This window comes from Symphodus melops (assembly GCF_947650265.1).
Source record: "Symphodus melops genome assembly, chromosome: 10".
Classification (NCBI taxonomy): Eukaryota; Metazoa; Chordata; class Actinopteri; order Labriformes; family Labridae; genus Symphodus; species Symphodus melops.
The window spans coordinates 8,610,561-8,632,114 of NC_136700.1; the positions used below are offsets into that span (position 1 = coordinate 8,610,561).

The window sequence follows — 21,554 nt, forward strand, 5'->3', positions numbered from 1 at the left end:
TTTTCATGTTACTGACCTAATTTGTCTGTGCTTATTTCACGTAGGAGAATTCATCTATGGCGCATGTCGAGGAAAACACATACAGCAGTTTGGAGCGGGAACAACAGACACAAATAAAACAAAGACAGCAAAAGATCCACAAATGAAAAAGCCAATAAATGTATTCATGTCATCCAAAGACAACTGAAATTAACACTCCACTTGACGTTTTAGTGAGGTAAATCCAGCAGAAGCTGCATTGAAGCTTGTATCATCCGAAGGATACTTTAATAAAGGAAGTGAGGCATAATTGTGTTTATGCAGCTGCAAATGCAGTTTAACATAAAAAACTCTGTAGTGCATGACTGTTGCACATCTATAAATGTATCGAGCAGGCTACAGTTAAAGCTTGAGCTGAAAGAGATATGATTTGGTTTTTCAACAAGCTCGTCCCAAAGCGGGAAGATCTGACACTTAAATTTCACAAGCTGCACATCTGAATTATTGATTGCATCATCAATTGAGCAGGCACAAAAAAATAGATGTTTTTAAATGTTGTTATTTCCATATAGCTGCAGGACAAACCGACAAAGTGGTTGGGGATAGCTTTGAGTCAGCGAGGAGTTGTAGATTTCTAATTTAGCAGTGAACTAAACAGGTCAAACACACAGATGTAATGAGGAAAGAAATCTGTTTGGGTTTTTTTAAGACTCTTGAGTTACATATTAATGTGAACACACTGAAAGACTAAGTGTGACTGGAAAGTGAACAATGGTAATGCTCACTGACCCAAACAAAATGTTTGCGCTGTAGATGAATTTCCCGTCATTAAAATCTGCAGGCTGAAACTATTTGGATTCATACAGTAAGTACAGTATTCACAGATAATCTGCTCTGGTTTGGCAGCAGCTGTTTGTTGGAATAAAATCACATTAAGTCTAATTCACCAATTTCATTCATTTTGAGCGATAACAATTCATGGGAATAGTCCAAATGAGCTTTGAGACTGCAGGGCCCCAAAGAGCATCTCCAAAGCCTCGGTTCAGTGTCATTATCACGCTGTAACCGCGCACGTGCAATCCCCAGAACCGACTTTAATCTATGTAATGAGAGAGGCCATATTCATGTTGCATCTGTTCACTGGTAATTCCTCTGCAGTGGACTTGCTGCCACATGGCAGCATCTCACCGTGGAGAGTGATGCTGTTTGAAAAGCGCTGCTCGCTCCATGCTGCTTGTCAGGAAGCTACAGTAAACAAAGAGCAGCATCCAGCAGTTTCTACAGTGGCCACTACCACATAAAAAGGAGGGTTCCCCAGACAGTGAGTCACCAACATTAGTCCTTTTTGCAGTTACGGCCCTAGTTGTAAAGCCCACAGGGAGGAATTACAATAATTTCAATATAATTTACGACACTTTCAGCCTATTTTTATAAATAAAAAACCTGGGAAATCTTTCACGTCCACATTAAGGCGGCTCACTCGAGGGAAATGAATCCCCCAGCTTTTTGACAAGCCCTGCCTTGCGGCATATTACCAGGTCAGGCAGGATTTTTGTACTCGGTAAAGAGGTGAAACAGGGAGGGATAATTCTGACCCCATTCTGACAGCTCGCCATCTTGTCACAGATACCGAAGAAACATCAGACGAACCAATTTCCTGTTGCAAGAAAGCACAGGCAAACATATTGTCTACACCAGGGGAGAGAGGTTTAAAGATAGTGTGAAGCTTTGTTCAACGTGAAGAAAAGCCCTTCAAACAACTAACAGCCAACTTTGACAACATTTTCCACTTCTTTGTGGAATTACAGGGTACCTTACAATATTTCCGCACTGTTCATAAGCCTTTCCCAGACTGCAAAAATAACAACAATACGTAAAATGATTCTTTTCTTATTTTGTGATTTTTGCAAAATTACATATTTTATTATCATGTTTAACTCAGTACGTTACACACCACTACACTATTGTCAGATTTAGCCTGTTAGATATTAAGTCTGTGCTTGTTTTACATTTATTGTTGATATAATGTTATAATTTTTGGTCAAAGAGAGCACAGTTTACTGAAGGCAAATTACTTGCGTGTAAGAATATCTGGACAATAGAGATGATTCTGGAGGGATCAAACTCAAATGATGATTATAGATTAAATTCAGAATTATTATGATTTTTAAGACTCGTTGGTACAACTTAAAAAGAAGGCTGGACTGGTATGTTTTGTAGGATTCTGTTTTGTTGCATCTCACATTTGAATTTATGAGTTTAACCTGAATAACAGAAACAAGTCCGTAGCCACTGAGTGGATGTCAGTCTTTTGTTACATCTATTTGTAATCATGAGTGTAAGCTGAATAACAGCCTGTTACAGCATGTCTTCTTGGCCCCCAGGTGGCAAAACACTCAAGTTAATGCAGGTTTAATATAACCTGTGAGTCAATCTTCAATTAAATGGAATTCTTTTTTGTGTTACGGCCTCATAAGCTTTAGATTACCTTTGCTCCATTATATGTACTGCATGTCAGGCTTTGATATATTGTATTGACTCCGCACTGTACATGCCCTGTGCTGCATTGTCACCAGACTGTGTAAGTAGGAATGTATGTACAATGTAGTCATAAATTGCTGAGGTGCAGTTATTTCCCTCTTTGCAGATGCACAGGCCGGAACACAATGTTCAAAATGAGACAAGAACAGTTCAAGAAACCAAGGACGTCTCAGCACCTCAGAGCCTCAGTGAACTGTGCCAGCCTTTATACTTACAGGCCAAAACCACTCAAGTCCCATTCTGAGGGAAAAACACCAGATCCAGCGGAATTTGTGGGTCAATCTTGTCAGTGAAATAGGATTGGCAGGTACGGGGACACAGCACATTTGGACAGTGATACGTTGAGCTGGTTGTCAGAAACAGCTCTGCTTTCAGACAGACGCTCTTAATTAGTTCTGCATCAGATAGGGAAATCCATACAATGTTAAATCCTGAAATGATTAAATAATGATTATGGCTTATGTATTTTTTTTTTTACATTTTATTACGGTATCCAAGTTGTGTTTTACTGTTAGCTTTGTAATAGTTCAAATGAGTGATGTGACATTTTGGGAAATGCTCTAATTCATTTTGTAGCAGAGGATGTTTTGGCAATGATAAAATATGTTTAGACAGCATTATGGGTGCAATTTAGTATGCCAGTTTTGCTAAAGAGTACAGAGACAGATTCAGGGCTAAATCCATCTGAACACTCTCCAAAGATGATGAGATAGTTTGACATACATAGCAGCATTTATGCCAACTCTGGATGTAACTATATTGTAATAAATATCACGGTATCTTGGTTTCAAAAGTAACTTGGAGTACTCCTTCTGGTGTAGTTTTTTCTGGCGCTATTTTTTCCAAGTCAAGACCATACCGCTATAATACCGTACCGTGGCCTTAATACCGTGATGATATCGTACCGTGAGTTTTTGATGTTGTTGCATACCTCATGCCAACATTTATCCATCAAATGTGTTTGTAACGTTGGGATGCAAATGAGTAAAACACTGGATCTGGGGGAAGATGTAACTTTGGGATAAAATACAGAGTATGCACCACACACAGTGCAGACTTATGCTAGTGCTGTGTGAAAAGGTCTTTCGATTACATGGATTATGTGTGTTTCAGTCTTCCTTTGGCTTGCATTTAATGATGTCCTTCTGTATTTTATAGTCACTGTTACACTTTGTATATCTCCCACTGGTATACATAAACAGTCCAGGTGATTTACATTGTTTGTAAACCATAAAGTTCTTGAATCTGATTCTTTCTGAGATGCTCCCAAGGATGCTTACACGATGCTTACTCCTTCATTTAAAAGTTTCAAACTGTATCTGTCAGGGGACTTCTCACAATGACTTTTTTTTTTTTGCAGAGCTGGGATGTTATGCACCATCTTAGCCACATTTGTAGCTGTCTTACCAGTGTACTCTGGATCCACATGAGGTGGGTAGAAGCGGAAGTTGATGAAGAAGGGAATAGGCACTCCAAACTTGAACCACTCCACCACATAGGGAGGCTGCTGGCCATCCAGGGGAGGGGACACGTCACACCCCAGGATCACGCTCTCTCCAGCGCGCGCCGTCACAAACCGGGGCTCCTCTCTCACTCCGTGGGCACCTAAAAAAAAACGCGCACACACACACACACACACATAAAAACAAGGAAATTCAGTGTTTATATAACAAGGCTGTAGCCTGACATGCAAGATAACAAGATGTAAGAACAGTAATCCTGCTGACAGAGCAGAAAAATCTCATTGCATCCAAGTCATCCAGGACTAATTTACAAACAATAATTGGGTGGCGATTACAGGTCATCAACTTTACTACTACACAGCACATTAAATCTACATTTGGCTTAAGATACATTGAATCCTCATGGCCCATATTCTGAGTCACCCTGCACTCGGGTAGACCCTCTACCTTTCATCAGCTCTCCTCATCCTCACACAGAACAGCCTATAGTCATCTGTCACCTGCATCTGTTGGTGAGTGTTTTGCGGCTCTGCCTTACTGTACTATAAATGAGCTGCCAACCGCTTCCATTGATCATCTCGGGCTGCTGCTCAGATAAGCTTTACTATGAGCACCACCAGGCCCTGGCGTTTAGCCACCAATGTCCAGGCACGCTGCCGAGCGTTGACCTATCAGATGACTGAAAGGTCGGCATACCTGCCTCAGCAGAACGCTCACTCTGGGAATGGATTTTCTCCAGCTGCCACCCCCGCTTTCATTGAACCGGCTGTATCTCGGCTGTCAGAGCGAGCATGACTACCCACCCTCGCCCAGGGGGAAAATCGCTTCAGGGATCAAGGGACATGCTGACGTATCACTCCGGAGAAACACCAGCTGAATAACTTAAAGCTTTAATTAGCAGTGTCATTTGCATTAACAGGATCATTTTTACAAGCAGAACTAATACATTGGGGCTTGAGGTATTATGGGCTCAATCTGCACTGGTGCAACTATATGTCATGATGTTCCGCCACCATCTCCACATATGACACACCAGTGTTGGGAGAAATACGTTAAAGGTCCCATTTTATGCCCTTTTGGGGTTCATATATCTAATAATTTATGTGTCTACTAAAGTAAGTTCAACATCACTAATGTTCGAAAAAAGTTGTACTGCCGCTCCATGCAGCGTCACTCATCTGCCTGTGTTTGCAACGCTCTGAATCCCCCACGATGCACCTAGCGCTACATGCAGCTACTGCTAGCATGAGGACATTTATGCACGACCTTAGCTAGTTATTCACATACTTTGTGTTAGTAGTCACTAAATAGTCACTAAGTATGACTAACTTGCCCATCACTGAATAGTATTGTGCTTCAATGTATGGTGGAATCGAAACCAAAATATTACCCCCAACTTGTTTTCTTTCTGAAAATCCAAACTCCTCCCCCTTATGCTAAATGCATATTTTAATGAATGTGATTACCAGTTTAATCTGCCTCATCCTGGGACAGAATTAATCCACTTTAATTGTTACAGCCAGCACAGATTCTAGACTGAAACAGAGCAGATATAATCAAATAACACTTTTTTTTAATGTAATGGCTCAGTGTGTCAGGCGTCATCAGTGCTGGAACCTACTATTTCTGTTTTTCTAGGGGACACATTGTTTTGCTGCTTACCAGAGTACTACAGAGCAAACCAAACAAAACACATGTACTTGACTCGATGAAATGATGTAACCACTAAAACAGGCAGGTCTTTAATAGAACAATAAAGAAATACAAAAAGCTACTGAATACTAACTTCTAAAACATTGTTGAGTTCAACATTAACATCACAGTGGAAACTGAACACCGAGGCTGTGCCTCAAAGAAGGAACACAACTACATGCACTTACAGTATGGAAAGCAAAGAACGCTAATGGTGTAACAAAGCAGCATTTGTTCTTTTGTTTCATGAAAGTTCTTTTGAGGAGAGATTGATTGTTTGCTAAAGAAGCATAGGTTAGCGTGTGAACATAATTTGCAAAAACACACATTTTAGCTTGTTGCAGTAAGCTTCTGTCTGTGTCCTCGCTGCACTCCAGTACCTGTACAAGCCGTAACTGGTCTGAGCAAACCTGCCCCAAACTCAGAAATCTGCTAAAACTAATCCTTTTAGGATTGCAGAAAGTCTGAAATTCACACCTGAGCATGCTCAATTGCAGCCTCATTTATAACACCTTAAAAAAGATTATTATAACCCTTTTCAACACCCCATCCAGGGCTTGTGCCAAACCAAATACAGCACAATTTTCTTCATGCTCTTTGAGTCCACTCAATTTGTACTGAAGATCAGCGAATATTAGTGTGGGTGCCTTAAAGCTGCAGTTTTTTGGCAAATGTTTTTTTCATGCCTAAACAAGAATGTTACAAATAAATATGTGTCTATAATATAAGTTTAAAGCATCTAGTTGGCTCATAGCTTAGCACAACAACTGTGGACAGGGATTTGCATGGCTCTGAGTCAAGATGTCAAATCTAAACAGCACCTCTAAAACTGTACACATATAATGTGTTGCACTCACAAATTATTTGTCTATAAATGACCTTTATAGGTGCAGGTAGTTAAGATGTGCTGGAGATAGAGCCAGCTTCTGTCCATGGCTTCATTTGTACCCACTCACCAACCACCAACCCCTAAACCCCCCCTACACACCCAGCCAGCCACCGACCAACCTACCTGCAAACCCACCAAATCTAAAAACCCACCCTACCAACCGACCCACCAACGCAACCTTTTCCAAACAATACAAAGCAACTGAACATCACGACTATCTTGAAAATAAGATGACATACAGTAGCAAGGTGTGTCTACTTAACTGGCAACTGAGTGTTAATTAGTATTTTGGACATAAGAGACATATACCAAGCTATGTTATTCACACTGTAAACAGTTTAATTATTAGTATTGTCATAATGAAGCTCTTCAAGCTATTACACTGTCAAACGTCCTTGTTACTCTTTTACTTTGGCGCAGGTATTGGAAAGTTAAAGAGCATTAGGCTCACAATATTTGTACATACATAGTGTTTCAATTTTAAATGAATATTACAAGGTTATATATCAATAGTATGAGATCCAAAGAGCTGATGTAAAAAAAGAAAAAAATGTTGAAAAACGTTACAGCCAAGAGAGTTGTCAAACAGACAGCTTTACAGTGTGGCAGTATTCAAGAAGCATAGCGGTCTACATAGCTGGGTTTAAAAAGTGCTTCAAAAATCTGGAACATGTCTTTAACAGTCAGAAAAAAACAAGTCCGCTAACAACTGCTTTAGATAGTGAGGAAACACACAGTGTACCTGAGCAGGGATGTTGGATAACATATTATTATGTTAGAGCTTTTTTCTTTATTTATGAATCTACATTGTTCTTCATTGCTTTAAAAAAAAAAAACAGAGCAGACTTGCATCTATAATGAAACACAATGGACAATTGTTTGGTTTGAGTAAGTAAAGTCACTTCACATGAAACAGGCCGCTGCACACATCCTGCATGCTATTTAAAATCCACCTGCAGACAGTTCAGGTTGCAGAAGTTTAGAGGCTCGTGTTTCTGGCTGGCATCACTTTTGGAACTGTGGGGCGTTGGGAGCACGTCCTCGACAGAGAAAAGACTTTAAAGACTAAGATAATATATTGGAGGGCTAATAGTTCTCCAATTTCTTTATGGGATCCTATTGTGAGGACAACCAGTGAAGGCTTGGTTTTTCATTTTCTTAATGGAGACCGAGTGACCCAGCAGGGTTTATGGGGGCTTATCCAGGAGAAAAGTGGATGCTTTTAACAAGACATAAATGTTATACAAGTGTCCATGCTTGAGATCTTCCAAATAAAAATTACTGTAGATAGCTAGGGATCAATACAGCTAGTGGATGATGGGTATTTAAGATTGCCTTGGTACAGTAAATCAACTAAACTCTACTAAAGTAAAAAACCCTTTAAATCCACAGAGGTAGGAAACTGTTGACTAAGATCTGCATAAATCAACAGATAATAAATCCAAGGAGCCAATATGTTTTATGTATCTATCCTTAGATCCTAGATGATTCACTGCTACGATCATATATTCCTGAAGGGTAACAATTCAGACACCTGTCACATAAATCATCTATACAGCAGGTTCTTAAGGTACAAAAGAAAAATACACAGAGAATCATTCCTCATTGTTTGGCAAAGGTTAAACCAACAGGGCCACAGTGAGTCTGGGATTTATCTTACCATAACTCTGATAAATCAAATGATAGTTTGATCTATAAAATGTCAGAAAATGAAGCAGTGACTGCTGTCACCTTATTTTGTCATGTCCTCATGGTAGAAAAACTTTAGCGATTAGATTTTTTTTCAAAGAACACAACTATTTTAAATTTAAAATGAGTAAATCATCTACATTGAAAATGTGTTTTGGTACATAATGCTAGAGCAAGCCCACATTGGGCAAATTAAGTTTGTATAGTCAAGAGCCATACAGGTGGCTGCAAATAACAGAGGTCCAAAAAAACCCATCGTGTCCAACAAAACATCACACAGTGATTTATTACGTTTTCATTTAGAGCTTGGTATTTCAAGATAAATACTGATAAAGTCACTTTCCAGGTTTTTGAGGAGGGAAAATCAACAAACCAAGATGTACACAAATCAAACAGCCTTTCAGATTTTGCTTTTTCTGTACAGGAAATATTTCACTGTTAAACAAGTTCATAGAACCTTAACTCCCGAGCTTTTCCTCAGGACAAGGGACGATTGGACCAAAGAGAATCGGACAGTTGGCACTATCGGTTTGACTGACAAAAGCAGACAAAATAAATGTACAATAAAGAAAACCAAACCAAACGCCAATAAGACGCATCTGTTGAGGTCAATCAACAGCTGTGCAGGCCAACACATAAATCATCACAGCAGAACAGCAGGGGCACGAGGGGGTCAATCTGCAACACAACATTTTTTTAAGAGTTATTGGCTGGAAAACAGCTCTTGTACCAAATGCACACAACACCGTAGTTACAGTAATTCAGAGAACTCTACTGTAAATAGACTTCTGGCAATTTTGGGGAATAATCATGCTGGCGAACTGGCAAAATGTTTGACAGTATTTGATGTCTACAGACACAATGACGAATATTGTGGAAGATCTGAGGGAATAAAATGAGATACAACACTGGGTGGGCCGTGCTTGGATTTCCTGGTGTGTAGAGTAGGGTGACACCAGCACAGTATTTCTCACAGTGAAACCTAAAATCTAATATTTACCTCGCGCTTGGATTTGATTCAGCCTGCTGTGAGCGAAGATAAGTGTTGCTAACTGCAGTTTTGAGACTTTGTACAGTACAAATCAGGCAGCTGTGTACGGCTCATGGTGATGAGGATTTGAACGCCGCTTTATGCCGGACACAGCTCCCCGATGTGGAGGATGTAATGGAATACAGACTGGACGAAGAGTCTCAAGGACGTGCAGCCACTGGGCTGGATGGGCCACTGACAGGGCGGTAATTGAATGCCAGCCTGCATGTGCTGAAGGTCACATCAGAGAATGGCCTGAATGTGTGTGAGCTAGCGTTCTGAATATGTGTGCAGTGGTGGCTGTGTTTTTGTGTGTGTGTGTGTGTGTGTGTGTGTGTCTGTGTGTATCTGAAGTGAATATTTCTATTGTGATCATTTGGATGGTACACAGCAGTTATTCCATAAGTGCTGATACAGACAGTCCCTTCAGGATGTCTTTAGCTTTCGTTGTGATTGTCGTGGCTCTAAATGCCAGATTTAGCGGCAGCTTCTTAAAAAAGTTACGACGCGAGTTGCACTGTTTTGAGGCATTCTAATTAATACGTTGCACATACACTTTAAGCAGAAAATGCTTCAATAAAAGCAGTCTATTTTCTGATACAGATGACTGTCTTCTGAGATCGCTCCTGGTCATTTTGCATGTCAAGACGCCCAATTTTATTTCAAAATGTTTTTTAAGATATTCTTGAGCCTCCCCCACAGAAAGACAGGAAACACAGAGAGGAGAGAGAGGGGGATGACGCCGCGTGACACAACCACCAGGCCATCCACCACGCCCCCCAAAGAGTCCCAATTTAATGTGTGAATATTGATGAAAATGAAATCCACTGCATTAAATACTTGTTTTGCAAATGTTGAAGCCACTTTGACATTGGCCCCTCTGGGCACCGTCCTTGGCTCTATAGAGCTCAGGCAGAGGTCAGCTGGGTTTGTCTTGCTACTCACAGAACAACAGTTTATGTCTAATCTGCTCAAGGCTGCATTCTTTGTAAAGTACCATATCGTAAAACAAATAAAGTTCTGTAGGTTTATATAGTGTCCTTGTGTCTGCTTATGGAAATGATCCGAGGGTGTTATAATGAAGTTTGTCCAAATGTGCTCTTACTGATAATTGTATTTTCCGCCTCACCAGAAGGACTCTATGTCTACCATCTCAATGTTGGCATTTGATGAATACATTTCTGATTCACAGTTAAAGCAAACTATGTGCAAAATGTGTCCAATGGTTTAACTCAGGTTTCTGCAGAGATATGTGTCTGAGCTATCACCACAATCCAGTCAGAACCAGATCTAGCAACAACAACAACAAAAAAAAAAAAAGATCTCAGTTTGTCTACTTTCAGTTTTGTATGAGAACAATCCGAGATAGATTCACTCTCTCTTCATTATTTAACTCTCTTTAATGGCAGAGTTCCCTTCTCGGACAAGCAATGCTCAGTCAGGGATGCAATGGACGTGCTGACACCTGCTCAAACACACAGCAGAGAGAGCAAGAGAGAGAGAGAGAGAGAGAGAGAGAGAGGGAGGGAAAAAGATAAAGAAGGAGAGAGAGAGTTAGAGGTGTGTGAAATGGGCTCGGCTTGCCAAAGGCACAAAGGGCGAACGAACATTGCTGGGTGCTGCGCTGCCAGAGGGGCACATTATTGGGCATCTTTGGCATCGGCTGCAAGTGCAGGAAATTCCCCAGTCCAGCCATGATTCTATCATTTCTTATAAGGCAAGGTGTTACAAAAGAACAACACAAAGAGGCAGCTCACGGCTTTTCCTGTGGCTTGCCTAATTCCAGCTGCTTATGAAGCTGTTTATTCAGCCTCAATAAATCATAAAACAGTCAAAGATTCCAAGCAAAGCAGAGCTTCTACAGTATGTTGCATGTGAGCTGCTCAGACATCCTCATCAGCGCCACATATCCTCCAATCAACATATCCGCTTCCATATAATTCCCACTCTGCTCACCCTCTCGCTCATACTCACTTCCTTTCTATATATCTCACACACACACACACACTCTCAAGTGTGAGTTCAGAGAGACACAAATGAGCTCACTGTAGATTCAACCCTCGACACACTTCTCCTGGATGCATGCGTTTCCTCAAAGCAGAGGAGAGACACTGAATAGATTCAATGTGGTCCTGATTGAAGACGGAGTCGGATGGACGAGCTTCACAGTAGTTTTGGAAACAGAAGAAAAGAGTATGAACATAATGAGTACAGCAATATATCAGTATCTCATGGTGCATTTTTAGCATCTTTTGTGGGTTGCTGACATGGACCTCTGTTGTTGAAAGCAGCTATGTTTAGCACTGCTTTTTATATTATTTGATCTGCAAAATAAATCATGGCCATGTGTTATAGTTTGAGGGCAGTGGATACAGTAGTAAACCAGAGTGGGGAATGACTATAACCTCTGTACATGGGGGCCTAACCACAAGGCCATTAGCTCTCTAGGAGAAATACAGACTAAAAAAAGAGTGCTACCCTTATGTGGTTTAGTTACATTTTTGGCGTTTCAAGCCACGGCTCAGTTTCCAAATCACGCAACAAAAAACTACTTACACAAAATATATCTTTAACTTCTTTCCAGATGCATTTCTCAGCAGATATTATCACGTCACTTCCTAAAATTCTCCCTGCCAGATAGTTATGTTACCACGGTACCACGATCAATAGTTTTGAGTCTTTGCCTTTTCCTTCAAATCTGGACTCTGACATAACAAAACTTGTAGAATTTGCAAATCCTGATAGCAAACTCCCAATGAATTTCTCAGTAGAGTTACATTTCGGGATGTATTTTCCGGCGCGTGAACATGTACTGTTCTTCCAATAAGTTGTGTGTTCATCACATTATATTGGTTTCACTATTTGGTTTCAGGAATTCTAAAATATCTCACATACATGCTCAAGTGGGTTAGCTAGAGCTGTTTCAAAACTGGTGCTCCTGAACTGCCTAAAATGCTGCATCAGCTATCATAATAATTTAATTTACACTTTATTAATCCCACAAGGGGAAATTCAGTTTACACTCTGTCTAACACACACATAGGCCGAGATACACACTCATGCACAAACAGAGTTCTAGTGACATGCATTAATGGAGAGGTCTCAGAGTGAGGGGGCTGCCCACAGCGAGCGCTCCAGAGCAGTTTTGGGGTTCGGTGCCTTGCTCAGGGGCACCTCGGCAGTGCTCAGGAAATGGACTGGCACCTCTCCAGTTACCAGACCAGTTTCCGGACTTGGTCCGTGCCGGGACTTGAACCGGCGACCCTCCGGTTCCCAACCCAAGTCCCTACAGACTGAGCTACCGCCCCATGTATGTTAATAAGATACAAAGCTACTGGAATGTGTAATTAAGCAACTATCAATTCTATTTGTAGTACTGTGACTGCCCACCTTTTTTAATTGCTATGGTGGAAAAAGAAGGCCAGCCTGAGGTAGCATGTTGTCGTGGCACTCAACTAGTTTTGCAATTACAAAGAAAATACATTCAAAATGCTACTGACAAATTCATCGAGGGTTGGCTTGGTTTTAAGCAAACACAAAATGTTGCCTATGATAAAAATGTAAATACTTCCAAAAGAAATGGTTTTCCTATTTGTTAAAGTATAAAATGTAGAACAGGTCCTACAGTCATTATTGCATACCCACATTAAGATTACATCTTTTGTATTCATTATTCACTTCATTCCCCGTTTTGAGTGAAGAAAATAAAAGATAGTCAGGACAAAATGAGAGGAAGGAAAAGAAGTCTAAGGTTATTTTAAAGTCAGATTCTCTTTTCTGGTTTGGTGAGCCTAAAAGGGGCACAGTATGGTCTGATGGCTGTTGTCTAAACGGTTTCATCATGTCACCGCTGACAGGATGAGAGGTTTTCTGGGACAGAGTCCAGTCCTCCTCCAGTGTGTCTGTAGGGCCTTTATCCACCATCACAGCAAAAACAACTGCTGGTCCAATGTGTACTTTCAAGGACATGACCATCCAGTCCACTCTTAATAAAGGGCCGCCAGATCCTCTTTATATTCTGATGATGATTATGTGGGAGTCCAGCTCCCGATGCAAAGCAGGACAATCAGAGAGGTGAGTGACTTCTCTTCATGATCAAAAAAGCCCCTTTGCTGACCTACACATGTCAAAAGGAAGGTTTTCTATCAACAACTCAACATCATAACCAGACACTGTTCTTCAAGGACTTCTCAGGTTGTTATATAATAGACATATACTTCACGCCAGCAGAGTGCAAAACCCCCCACCAAAGGCCAATATCGCACCATCATCGCTTGTTTGTGAGTCTTATGATCTGAAAATAAGACTGGACCTTCGTTGGTTCGACCTTCCACAAAAGTGTCCTTAAAATCAAGCCTCAGCTTTTTCTGTTTTCCAGCTGAAAATACATATACAACCTATATTCCTAAAACTACCCAACGATCACTTACTTCGGATGTCATGTCAGAACCAGGAATGAATGGCACAACAATGGCCCATGATCATGACATTGTTGTTCATGTTTTCAACCTCGACATAGTGAAAATGTGATTTGGCAATTTCTTCAAAAATTAGGGAATAAATAATAAAAGACTATCAGACTCTTCCCCAAATGTATGCCTCTATATGTTAAAAAAAAAAAAAAACATTTTTAACTAAAGTAAATGACATGAATTACATTGCATTTACTCATTGTCTGTTCTTTTAATATTCAGTTTGAATCATTTAAAAAAAAAAATGTAATCATTCCTTCCATTTAGCAATCGAGCGCCTGATTAATGGCTGATCAATAAGGACTAAGCGCCGCTGCATGATAAGAGACTGATAGACCTCTGTATACCAATGATTTTAGCTCAACATCATCACTATCTCAGTCACCATATCAACATTTTGCAACTAATACTAACAGCAGATCTGCATATAAAAAGACAATGATAGAGTTTGTCAAGCCACAACCACATGACGAGATAAACTGGCTTTCCCAGAATGCTGCAGGCCTTGTTTGCAAGGGGACTCCTCTGGGACTGGACTGGGTGGAAAGAAGGGGGGGGGGGCACCACCACCAGGAAGAGCTGGCACATGCCCAGTACTGAGAGTCTGCCATCCACAGCTTGAGCACAGGCCTTTTCCTAAGCTCATTACTCAGATTTACTCATATGATTGTGAGTAAGGGAGCACAGTGGGGAGAAATATGAATAGGAGAGATCGGGTTGTGCCGAACGTCTGCTGAAGAAATGATGATCTGGTCAGACAGAATCATTTTTAGTACAGCTTAGCAGCAAAGTCAGAGCATCAGTCAAATATGTTAAACAAACACACACTTACAGTAAAAAAAATAAATAGGGAAAGGTAGGAAGAGAAATGACACAAAAATGATAAAGAGCGAGTACTGTGTATGCTCTGAGCAAACAGGAGGTTAAATTAAGGTTTATTAGTTTCAGGGAGTGATGTTTGCATGGGCTGCACAGAGACTTCTTTAACAACAAGTCCTATGAGCTGAAACGGATGTACTTGAAGTGTACTTGAGCATACTGCTATGTTCTGATACTCCACAACATTTCAGGGTTTAAATGTTTTAAATCTTTTATATCCAATAGATTTATGGGACAACGGTTGTTTAACATTTAACATACCATGTATGAGTGTAATGCATAGAACCCATTTTATCTTTAAACTTCCGTTATTGAGTTTAAATTAGCTCCACCGTCATAACAGTAAAATGGCGCTGCCGTAATTGCATCAGTAGCAGTGTTTCCAGCAGCGCTTTACAATAAAGGTGGCAGCTTTAAAAACACACACCCTCTGCCTTATCTACAGTACAACTGTAGATTTTTGTAATTAAAAGCCTCCCACGTCCCTATGTGATATCCAGCTGCAGATAGTGTATGATGCTCCGTCCAGATCACCATGCATCACTTTTTGTCTGGAAAAAAAGACAAGTCTGTAGCTAAGCGAAGAAAAGACATTAAACTTAAACCAACTGTACACTTCAACCTTTTTTTTTTTCCCAGTAAACATTTGCCTTTTCTAATTGCTTTTGAATAGAACCAAAGCAACCTCTGCACCCCTGTGGTACTACATCATTAAGTGCCCATCACCAGGATGAAACACTAAAATACTGTCGGGGCCTGCAAGAGCTCTCAAGGATGAAGATGGGTTTTATTCTTATAGATGTCCGCCCCCCCCCCCCCCCGCCCCCCTCCCCCCCTCCCCCCAACAACTTGACATGATTTAAAAATTGTGGTTTTAGAGACATAAAAAGACATCACTAAATATCCCAGAGGCGGTTTCAAGAAACTGTCCCTTACCCACATCATTAAAACTTTAGAGAAGGCTGCAGATGTTCGACAAATTACAGCACTGCTGTCAAAATATTTCCTCCACCATCTCATGAACAGAAGCCTCACACAAAGTCCTAGACAGCACCAGAAACCACACAAAAAGTGAAGATAGCATTGTCTATCTAAACCCCAAACAGAATGTGGACTCCAGACGCAGTAGGAGGGCTTTCAGACGCTGTTTTGTTACCACTGGGAGGCCTCAGATATGTTGAGTGACAGTTTTGACATTGCCACAAATCCCGTCTGCTTCCATATCGCTCTGTCTGTGAGGAGACACGCCTTCAGAAGAAAAACCCAGTGACAAGAACAAGTGTGCAAAGCCACGGTCCGTGAGGGAGATCAGCGTCCCGTGAAACATCAACGAGCCATCTCACAAGAAGGGCAGTACAGATGAATACCATCTGGTCAAAAGCCAGCGCAACAAAAGCTTAAAAAACACAAAGTCCCAGAACAGGACCTGAGAGGATGGTCCGTCTGCCATCAGTGAGTCATGCTGAAAATAGTCCTTCAAATATAACACTCCCCTACACTTGCCAATGACATTTAATTACTTCTGTATAGCCATCAGCGTCCCTCTTGTGCCACCTTGATCTGTTGCCAAGTCACCGTTGACTTTGTTGAACTAACCTCGAGTCGCCCCGAACATATGTTGCCTCCCCAACGGACACTTGGCACAAGGAAACTTCTTTGACCGTTAATTTTCTGTGACTTATTGCTCGTACTGGAGACTTTCTGTTGAATTGTCTGACTTATGTGCTTACAGGCAGGCAGTTAATATAGCATTACGTCACGACGAAGTCTGAGAAACGACGAGACTTGTGTTCTGTTGAGTTTGTACCCATTTTATCCAAATGATTAAAAAACCTTTGTTTTTTGTTTTTTTCAAATCCGCTGTAAATTGAAAAACAACCCCAGGAGGTTTCATTTGTTTGCCTTTCAGTGGCAATATATCTCCGTTATCTTTCTCTTGCTATATCTCTTCCTGAGAAATACAGTGAATCGAGATGATGTAAACTGGTGCATGATATGTTTTTATCATTTTGGCTTTCATGCTTGTTTTCTTAGGGACGTTGTCCACAGAAAGAGAAAACCAACATTTTTGTGTCATATGGCTAAATTGATAGGCCAACTCCAGAGACAGGATGTGACTGAAGGAGAGTTTGGGGTAGATATGTACCCAATGGTTGTGGTCGACAGTTGAACCTGTGACCGATGCATCAAGGACTGTAGCTTCTGTATATTGGGCGCCTGCTTTACCCACTAAACTAAATTTACACTCACTACCCACATTTTTGAAATATTAACTTAATCCAAAGTAAAATAATACATATTCCAACTAAGATTATTGCATTGAATAATATCCCCCTAGTGGCATAAATAAATACTGCATTAAAGTGCTTGTAAGAAGACATGGTTCATGGTTTTTGACTGTTACTTTTTCTGTATCATTCAATTTTTCTTTTCATTACAATTCATATAGTATAATAACATAAATAAACTAAACAAAACACTGCATGTCACAAAATAGCATTCTGAAGCTGCCAGCTGCCTCCACATGATGGTTTAAGCCCACACAGTTTTAGCAGTGCAGCAATAATTTTAATATAAAATCACAGTACATTTCTTTGGATTCATTTCTTTGAGAACAGACACCGGTAAGAATTGCTTTGCATTGTTAACATGGACTTAAAAACTGCTGTTTGACAGCCTTAATACATATTGATCATTTATTTGCTTATAAAACATTAAAAAAAATTATTTATAGAATTATAGCGAAACAGATTTTTGTTTTTCGAGGATCTGTTGGGACACTTCAACAGATAATCCACAAGCTAATGCTCACTGAAAGAAAATAACACTTTCGACACTCGCCAAGAAGAATAAGACCGCCATCGACAAGGTCATCGACAAGGTGCAAGAAACCTTATTGGTTTAAGAGAACTAGGCTGTTAACTACAAGTTTGGACTTAAAACAGCCTTTAATGTTTTTCTAAAAAAAAAAAACATCACGAGCTGCATCGGTGATGGAAAAATGACATAAAGGAGTTTGACGGCTCATAAGACAACAAAACGCTCCACTCTGGTCTATTTTAACAGGCAGGAGACTCTACGAAACATTGGAAACGGGTGCTGCAATCAGTCTTTTACCATTTCTAGTCTGAAAAACCCAGCGTCAGCACCACAATTTGGCCATAACATTGGATTCTTTGCCTGCCAGTTACATCACAGTGCTGTCATCTGTCCATGGCCTGACAACACAGTTATATTGCAGTTATAACTGCACTGTTTTTTTTTTTATTTAAGCTGTAAATCAGTGTTTTGCAGCAAAACAAAAAAAGCACCAGAAGAGGTCCTTCTGTGTTTCTCTCATGCTTTTTAGCACGTCTCATGTGTGTGTGTGCCTGACACAAATAATAACACTTCTATCTTAACTAAGCTTGTTTACACATGCAAAAGTCTATGTTCCTTCATTTGGATTGTGGAACCACACTTTTGGTGTGTTGGACGCTGAGTGCTGCCAGAAAGCAGGAGAGACACATGTAGTGCTGTTCTTGAACGCATCCTGTGTGGACACAGACTGAGCATCAAAGCTGCTGCAGCTCTGCTAAAGTGTTGCAATACCATAAGACTACTCTGCAGGCATACATGTATCACATGTAGACAAGGTTATCAAAAGATGATCAAAACTGTCATTATTATAATGAACACGTATTTGGCATTAATACACAAACAAGTCCATTCTGCTTGCACCATGTAAAGGCGACAGAACCACAAGGCCTTTGGAGGTTAAGATCGGTTCTCTTTTATCCTTGCTCAACCTAAACGTTGAAACGTGTGTTTCCTGAGTATCATCAGTCTTTTGTTCACTTCCAACACCGAACAATTCAGTGCACTGATAACATGAGACACTGAAGCGGAAGGAGCCATGTCTCAGCCCAACAGAGCTGCCCTTATCCAACTGTTCTTCTGTTTGCTTTTTTCAGCGAGTTATCTTTGGACCATCTGCTTTGATTTAGGTTCACCGGTACCTTCAAATGTGACCAGTATCTCTCAGTCACCAGGAAATAAAATAATATGTATTCATGTTATAAGGGCTCTTCGGTCTGACAATGGAAAATTAGTAAGCGTTCTTCATTTTAGGATTTTTTTTAATTGCTAGAATTATTTCCAAGCCTAACACATTGATGATGCTGGCTCTCAGTGGGGAAGGCAGGTGTAAAAACAGCTGACATACTGTATATGTTAGGCCTTGGCATTCAATAGAGCAAGTTTGCAGCTTCCTGTCACGGTTAGATTAAAGATGGCAGCACATTTGATATTGGTGATTTAAAGATTTAGGTTGACATTTGGGGAAATATTCTTGCTCTCTTTCTTGCTGAGAGGCAGATGAGAAGATCAAACCAATCGCGTGTAAGCAGCCGGTTAGCTTAGCACAAAGACTGGGAACAGGGGGAGACAGCTAGCCTGGCACCCTCAAAAAGTACCTTCTTCTACCAGCCCTCTATTGTAAAGCTAACCAGTTAACTTGTAATAATTTGCTTAAATCAAATGAAAACTAAACATTATTACTCTGGATTTGTGACTTCCTGGAATCTCAAGGTGAGAACAAGAATGTACGGAAGTCCATAGTTCCCACCAAAGAACGCCGCCCCTTAACGGGCAAATCTGTGATTTTACAGTCCAGATGATAAAGAATACTGAGCAACAGAGGTAGTGCTGGGGTTGACAACTAGAAAGAGCCAGGCGAGCGTATTTCCTTAAACTTTGAGCTCCAACAAATGTTCAGTTAAGCAAAGACACTTATTATCTCAATGTTTCCTTTTATTTCTTTTAGTGTACTTTTCTTACTTGGAACTTTACACAGGCATTTTCTTTAACGATTATGCTGCAATTCATGTATACAACCAAACAGCTATGATACCGAAAGTGCGTAAATATTGTCAAACGTACTTGATCTCCGGTGATCCTTTCGTGTGCTTCAATTAGCAAAAAGGTGTGTTATATTGGTCAGAGTTGGGTTTTTAAGAGGAATTTCTGGAGCTCTGTGTTTGCATCAGACTGGGCTCAGACACTGTAGAGGAAGTAGACCAGCTCATTAGTAATTACTGGCAGACTACGTTGTGATTTGGGACTCTCTGGTGCAGCCAGAAGTAAATCACCCTCATTGCAGTGTCGATACCAGACAACACCTTTTAAGTCCATGTTTCTCTAAGCCTCATCTATCCTTTCATAAAATGGAGAATTTCTTCTTTGATCAGTCAGACCATTTAGAGACATGTTTCAGCTGCATCATTAAGGGAAGTGTTATATTCATTATGCTCAGCTTAATCATGGCTATCATTACAGGAGGAGCCAGACCTGTGAGCAGACCAGTTCTGACTGGGTATGTGAGGGGGGTCATTGGGATCAGTTACCAGGCGACAGCTTGGCACATGTCTCCCTCATCTGGACACGAGTGGAAAAGCAAGGTTAAGTAAGTACATGGGTCAATACAGAGAGTGCAGAGAAAATATAAGAATAAAAGAGGAAATTGTGCAGTTTGTTGCTCCAGTAATGAACAGTTTATGGTAGATCTGCAGCAGGCAAGTGATGCTGTAGCCTCCTCCTTGAATCACACACACACACACACACACACCACTTTGACCATCTCCATGTGCAATGTGGAATTCAGCATACACATCCCATGCATGCAGTATCAATTCAAGAGTGCATTTTATCTGACATGCAATGCATTATTTAGGTACTTTTCCATCTTGAGGGCTGAGACGGTCACACCCCTCTCTTGAGAACTCAAATGGGACTGCTTGCTATGATACAATGCACACATTTCCCCTCAGCAGCGGGGACATTATCTCCAATATGCTGCTTGTTTTATCACACGAATGAGCCCCTCATGGATCCCACAATACAGGCCTGTGAGCCACCAAACAGCCTCATCAATCAGGCTCCCTTTGCATTGGTCAATCATTCCACACATTTGTACCCAATATCCTGCCTCACATGTCAAGCATTGTGAGCCATTTCAAGACAATTGCCGTTTCCCTGATACGGTTTAAGCAGGGCTGAACTTTCACGTGACATATGAGATATGCAGCCATTTGTTAGAATGTAAAAAAAAAAGCCCCACACTTCACTCGAGCTCGCGCAGAAAAAGAAAATGCAGCAGCAAGCGCACGCGACCACAGCAGAAATAATATGCTTTGTGCGGCACGAGATATATTGCACTTCAACTCACCTTGAGCGGCCGTTCCTCTGGTGCTGAATACACTTGCTATCAGAGTGGCCACATACCAAATCATAGTACTATTGCCGACCAGCTATTACCACGCAAAGTGCCCCGTTCAACCAATCTCTCATATTCGACCTTGCACCTCACGGTCTTTTCGGCAGAAGCCCCCTTTTCATATCCTATTTTCTCTCCTCGTGGCGTTTCCCTTCATCCCTTCCCTCCCCCGTCCTTCCATCCGCATCCTCTCCCGAAGAGACAGAGCACCTGCACCGCCGCGTTTGTAGTAGACGGAGCCGTTTTTACGAGCGCATAGTGAAACCAAGTGTGAGAATGCAGCCACAGGTCCGCCTCTGCCCTCATTGGATTGGCTGCTGATTGAGGCTTTGGGGCGTGTATTGGTCCTCCGTACAAGCCCCGCACCCGAATGACAGGAGCGCCGATTCAAGGTGAGTTGGAGCGTGCCATAGTAGTGGAACCGCAGTATCATGCGCATTGACAGAGAGACGTGTCCACATCTTTAAATACCTCTCCTTTAAACTGGCCCCCACGTGCACCATCACCGCCCATCATCCATTTACACAAACACACATCCTTTAGCATGATCACTCATATTAATATTGGTATATATTCTGGGGGTTTAGTGTTTCTGTCTTGAAAGAGAGGGGACGCTGGTAGATGTGTGTGACTCATTCGTCGCTCACCCATAGCCTTCGGCTGTTGT

The 21,554-nt window shown here is 41.1% G+C and overlaps 1 protein-coding gene across 4 annotated transcripts in view; it reads right to left on the bottom strand.

The window, feature by feature from the left end:
• Positions 1–21,166, bottom strand: part of igsf9ba (immunoglobulin superfamily, member 9Ba) — a 65,881-nt gene extending 44,715 nt beyond the window's left edge. For 2 of the 4 annotated variants that reach the window (XM_079353693.1, XM_079353692.1), the window contains exons 1-2: positions 20,840–21,165; positions 3,928–4,125 (exon numbers count right to left, since the gene is read on the bottom strand). In XM_079353693.1, coding sequence (XP_079209819.1) covers positions 3,928–4,125; positions 20,840–20,903 — 262 coding nt within the window. In that variant the 5' untranslated portion in view covers positions 20,904–21,165. Of the gene's footprint in view, positions 1–3,927; positions 4,126–20,839 lie in introns of all 4 variants that reach the window. The other 2 variants (XM_079353694.1, XM_079353695.1) reach the window with 1 other exon arrangement.
• Between the last annotated feature and the right edge of the window lie 388 nt (positions 21,167–21,554).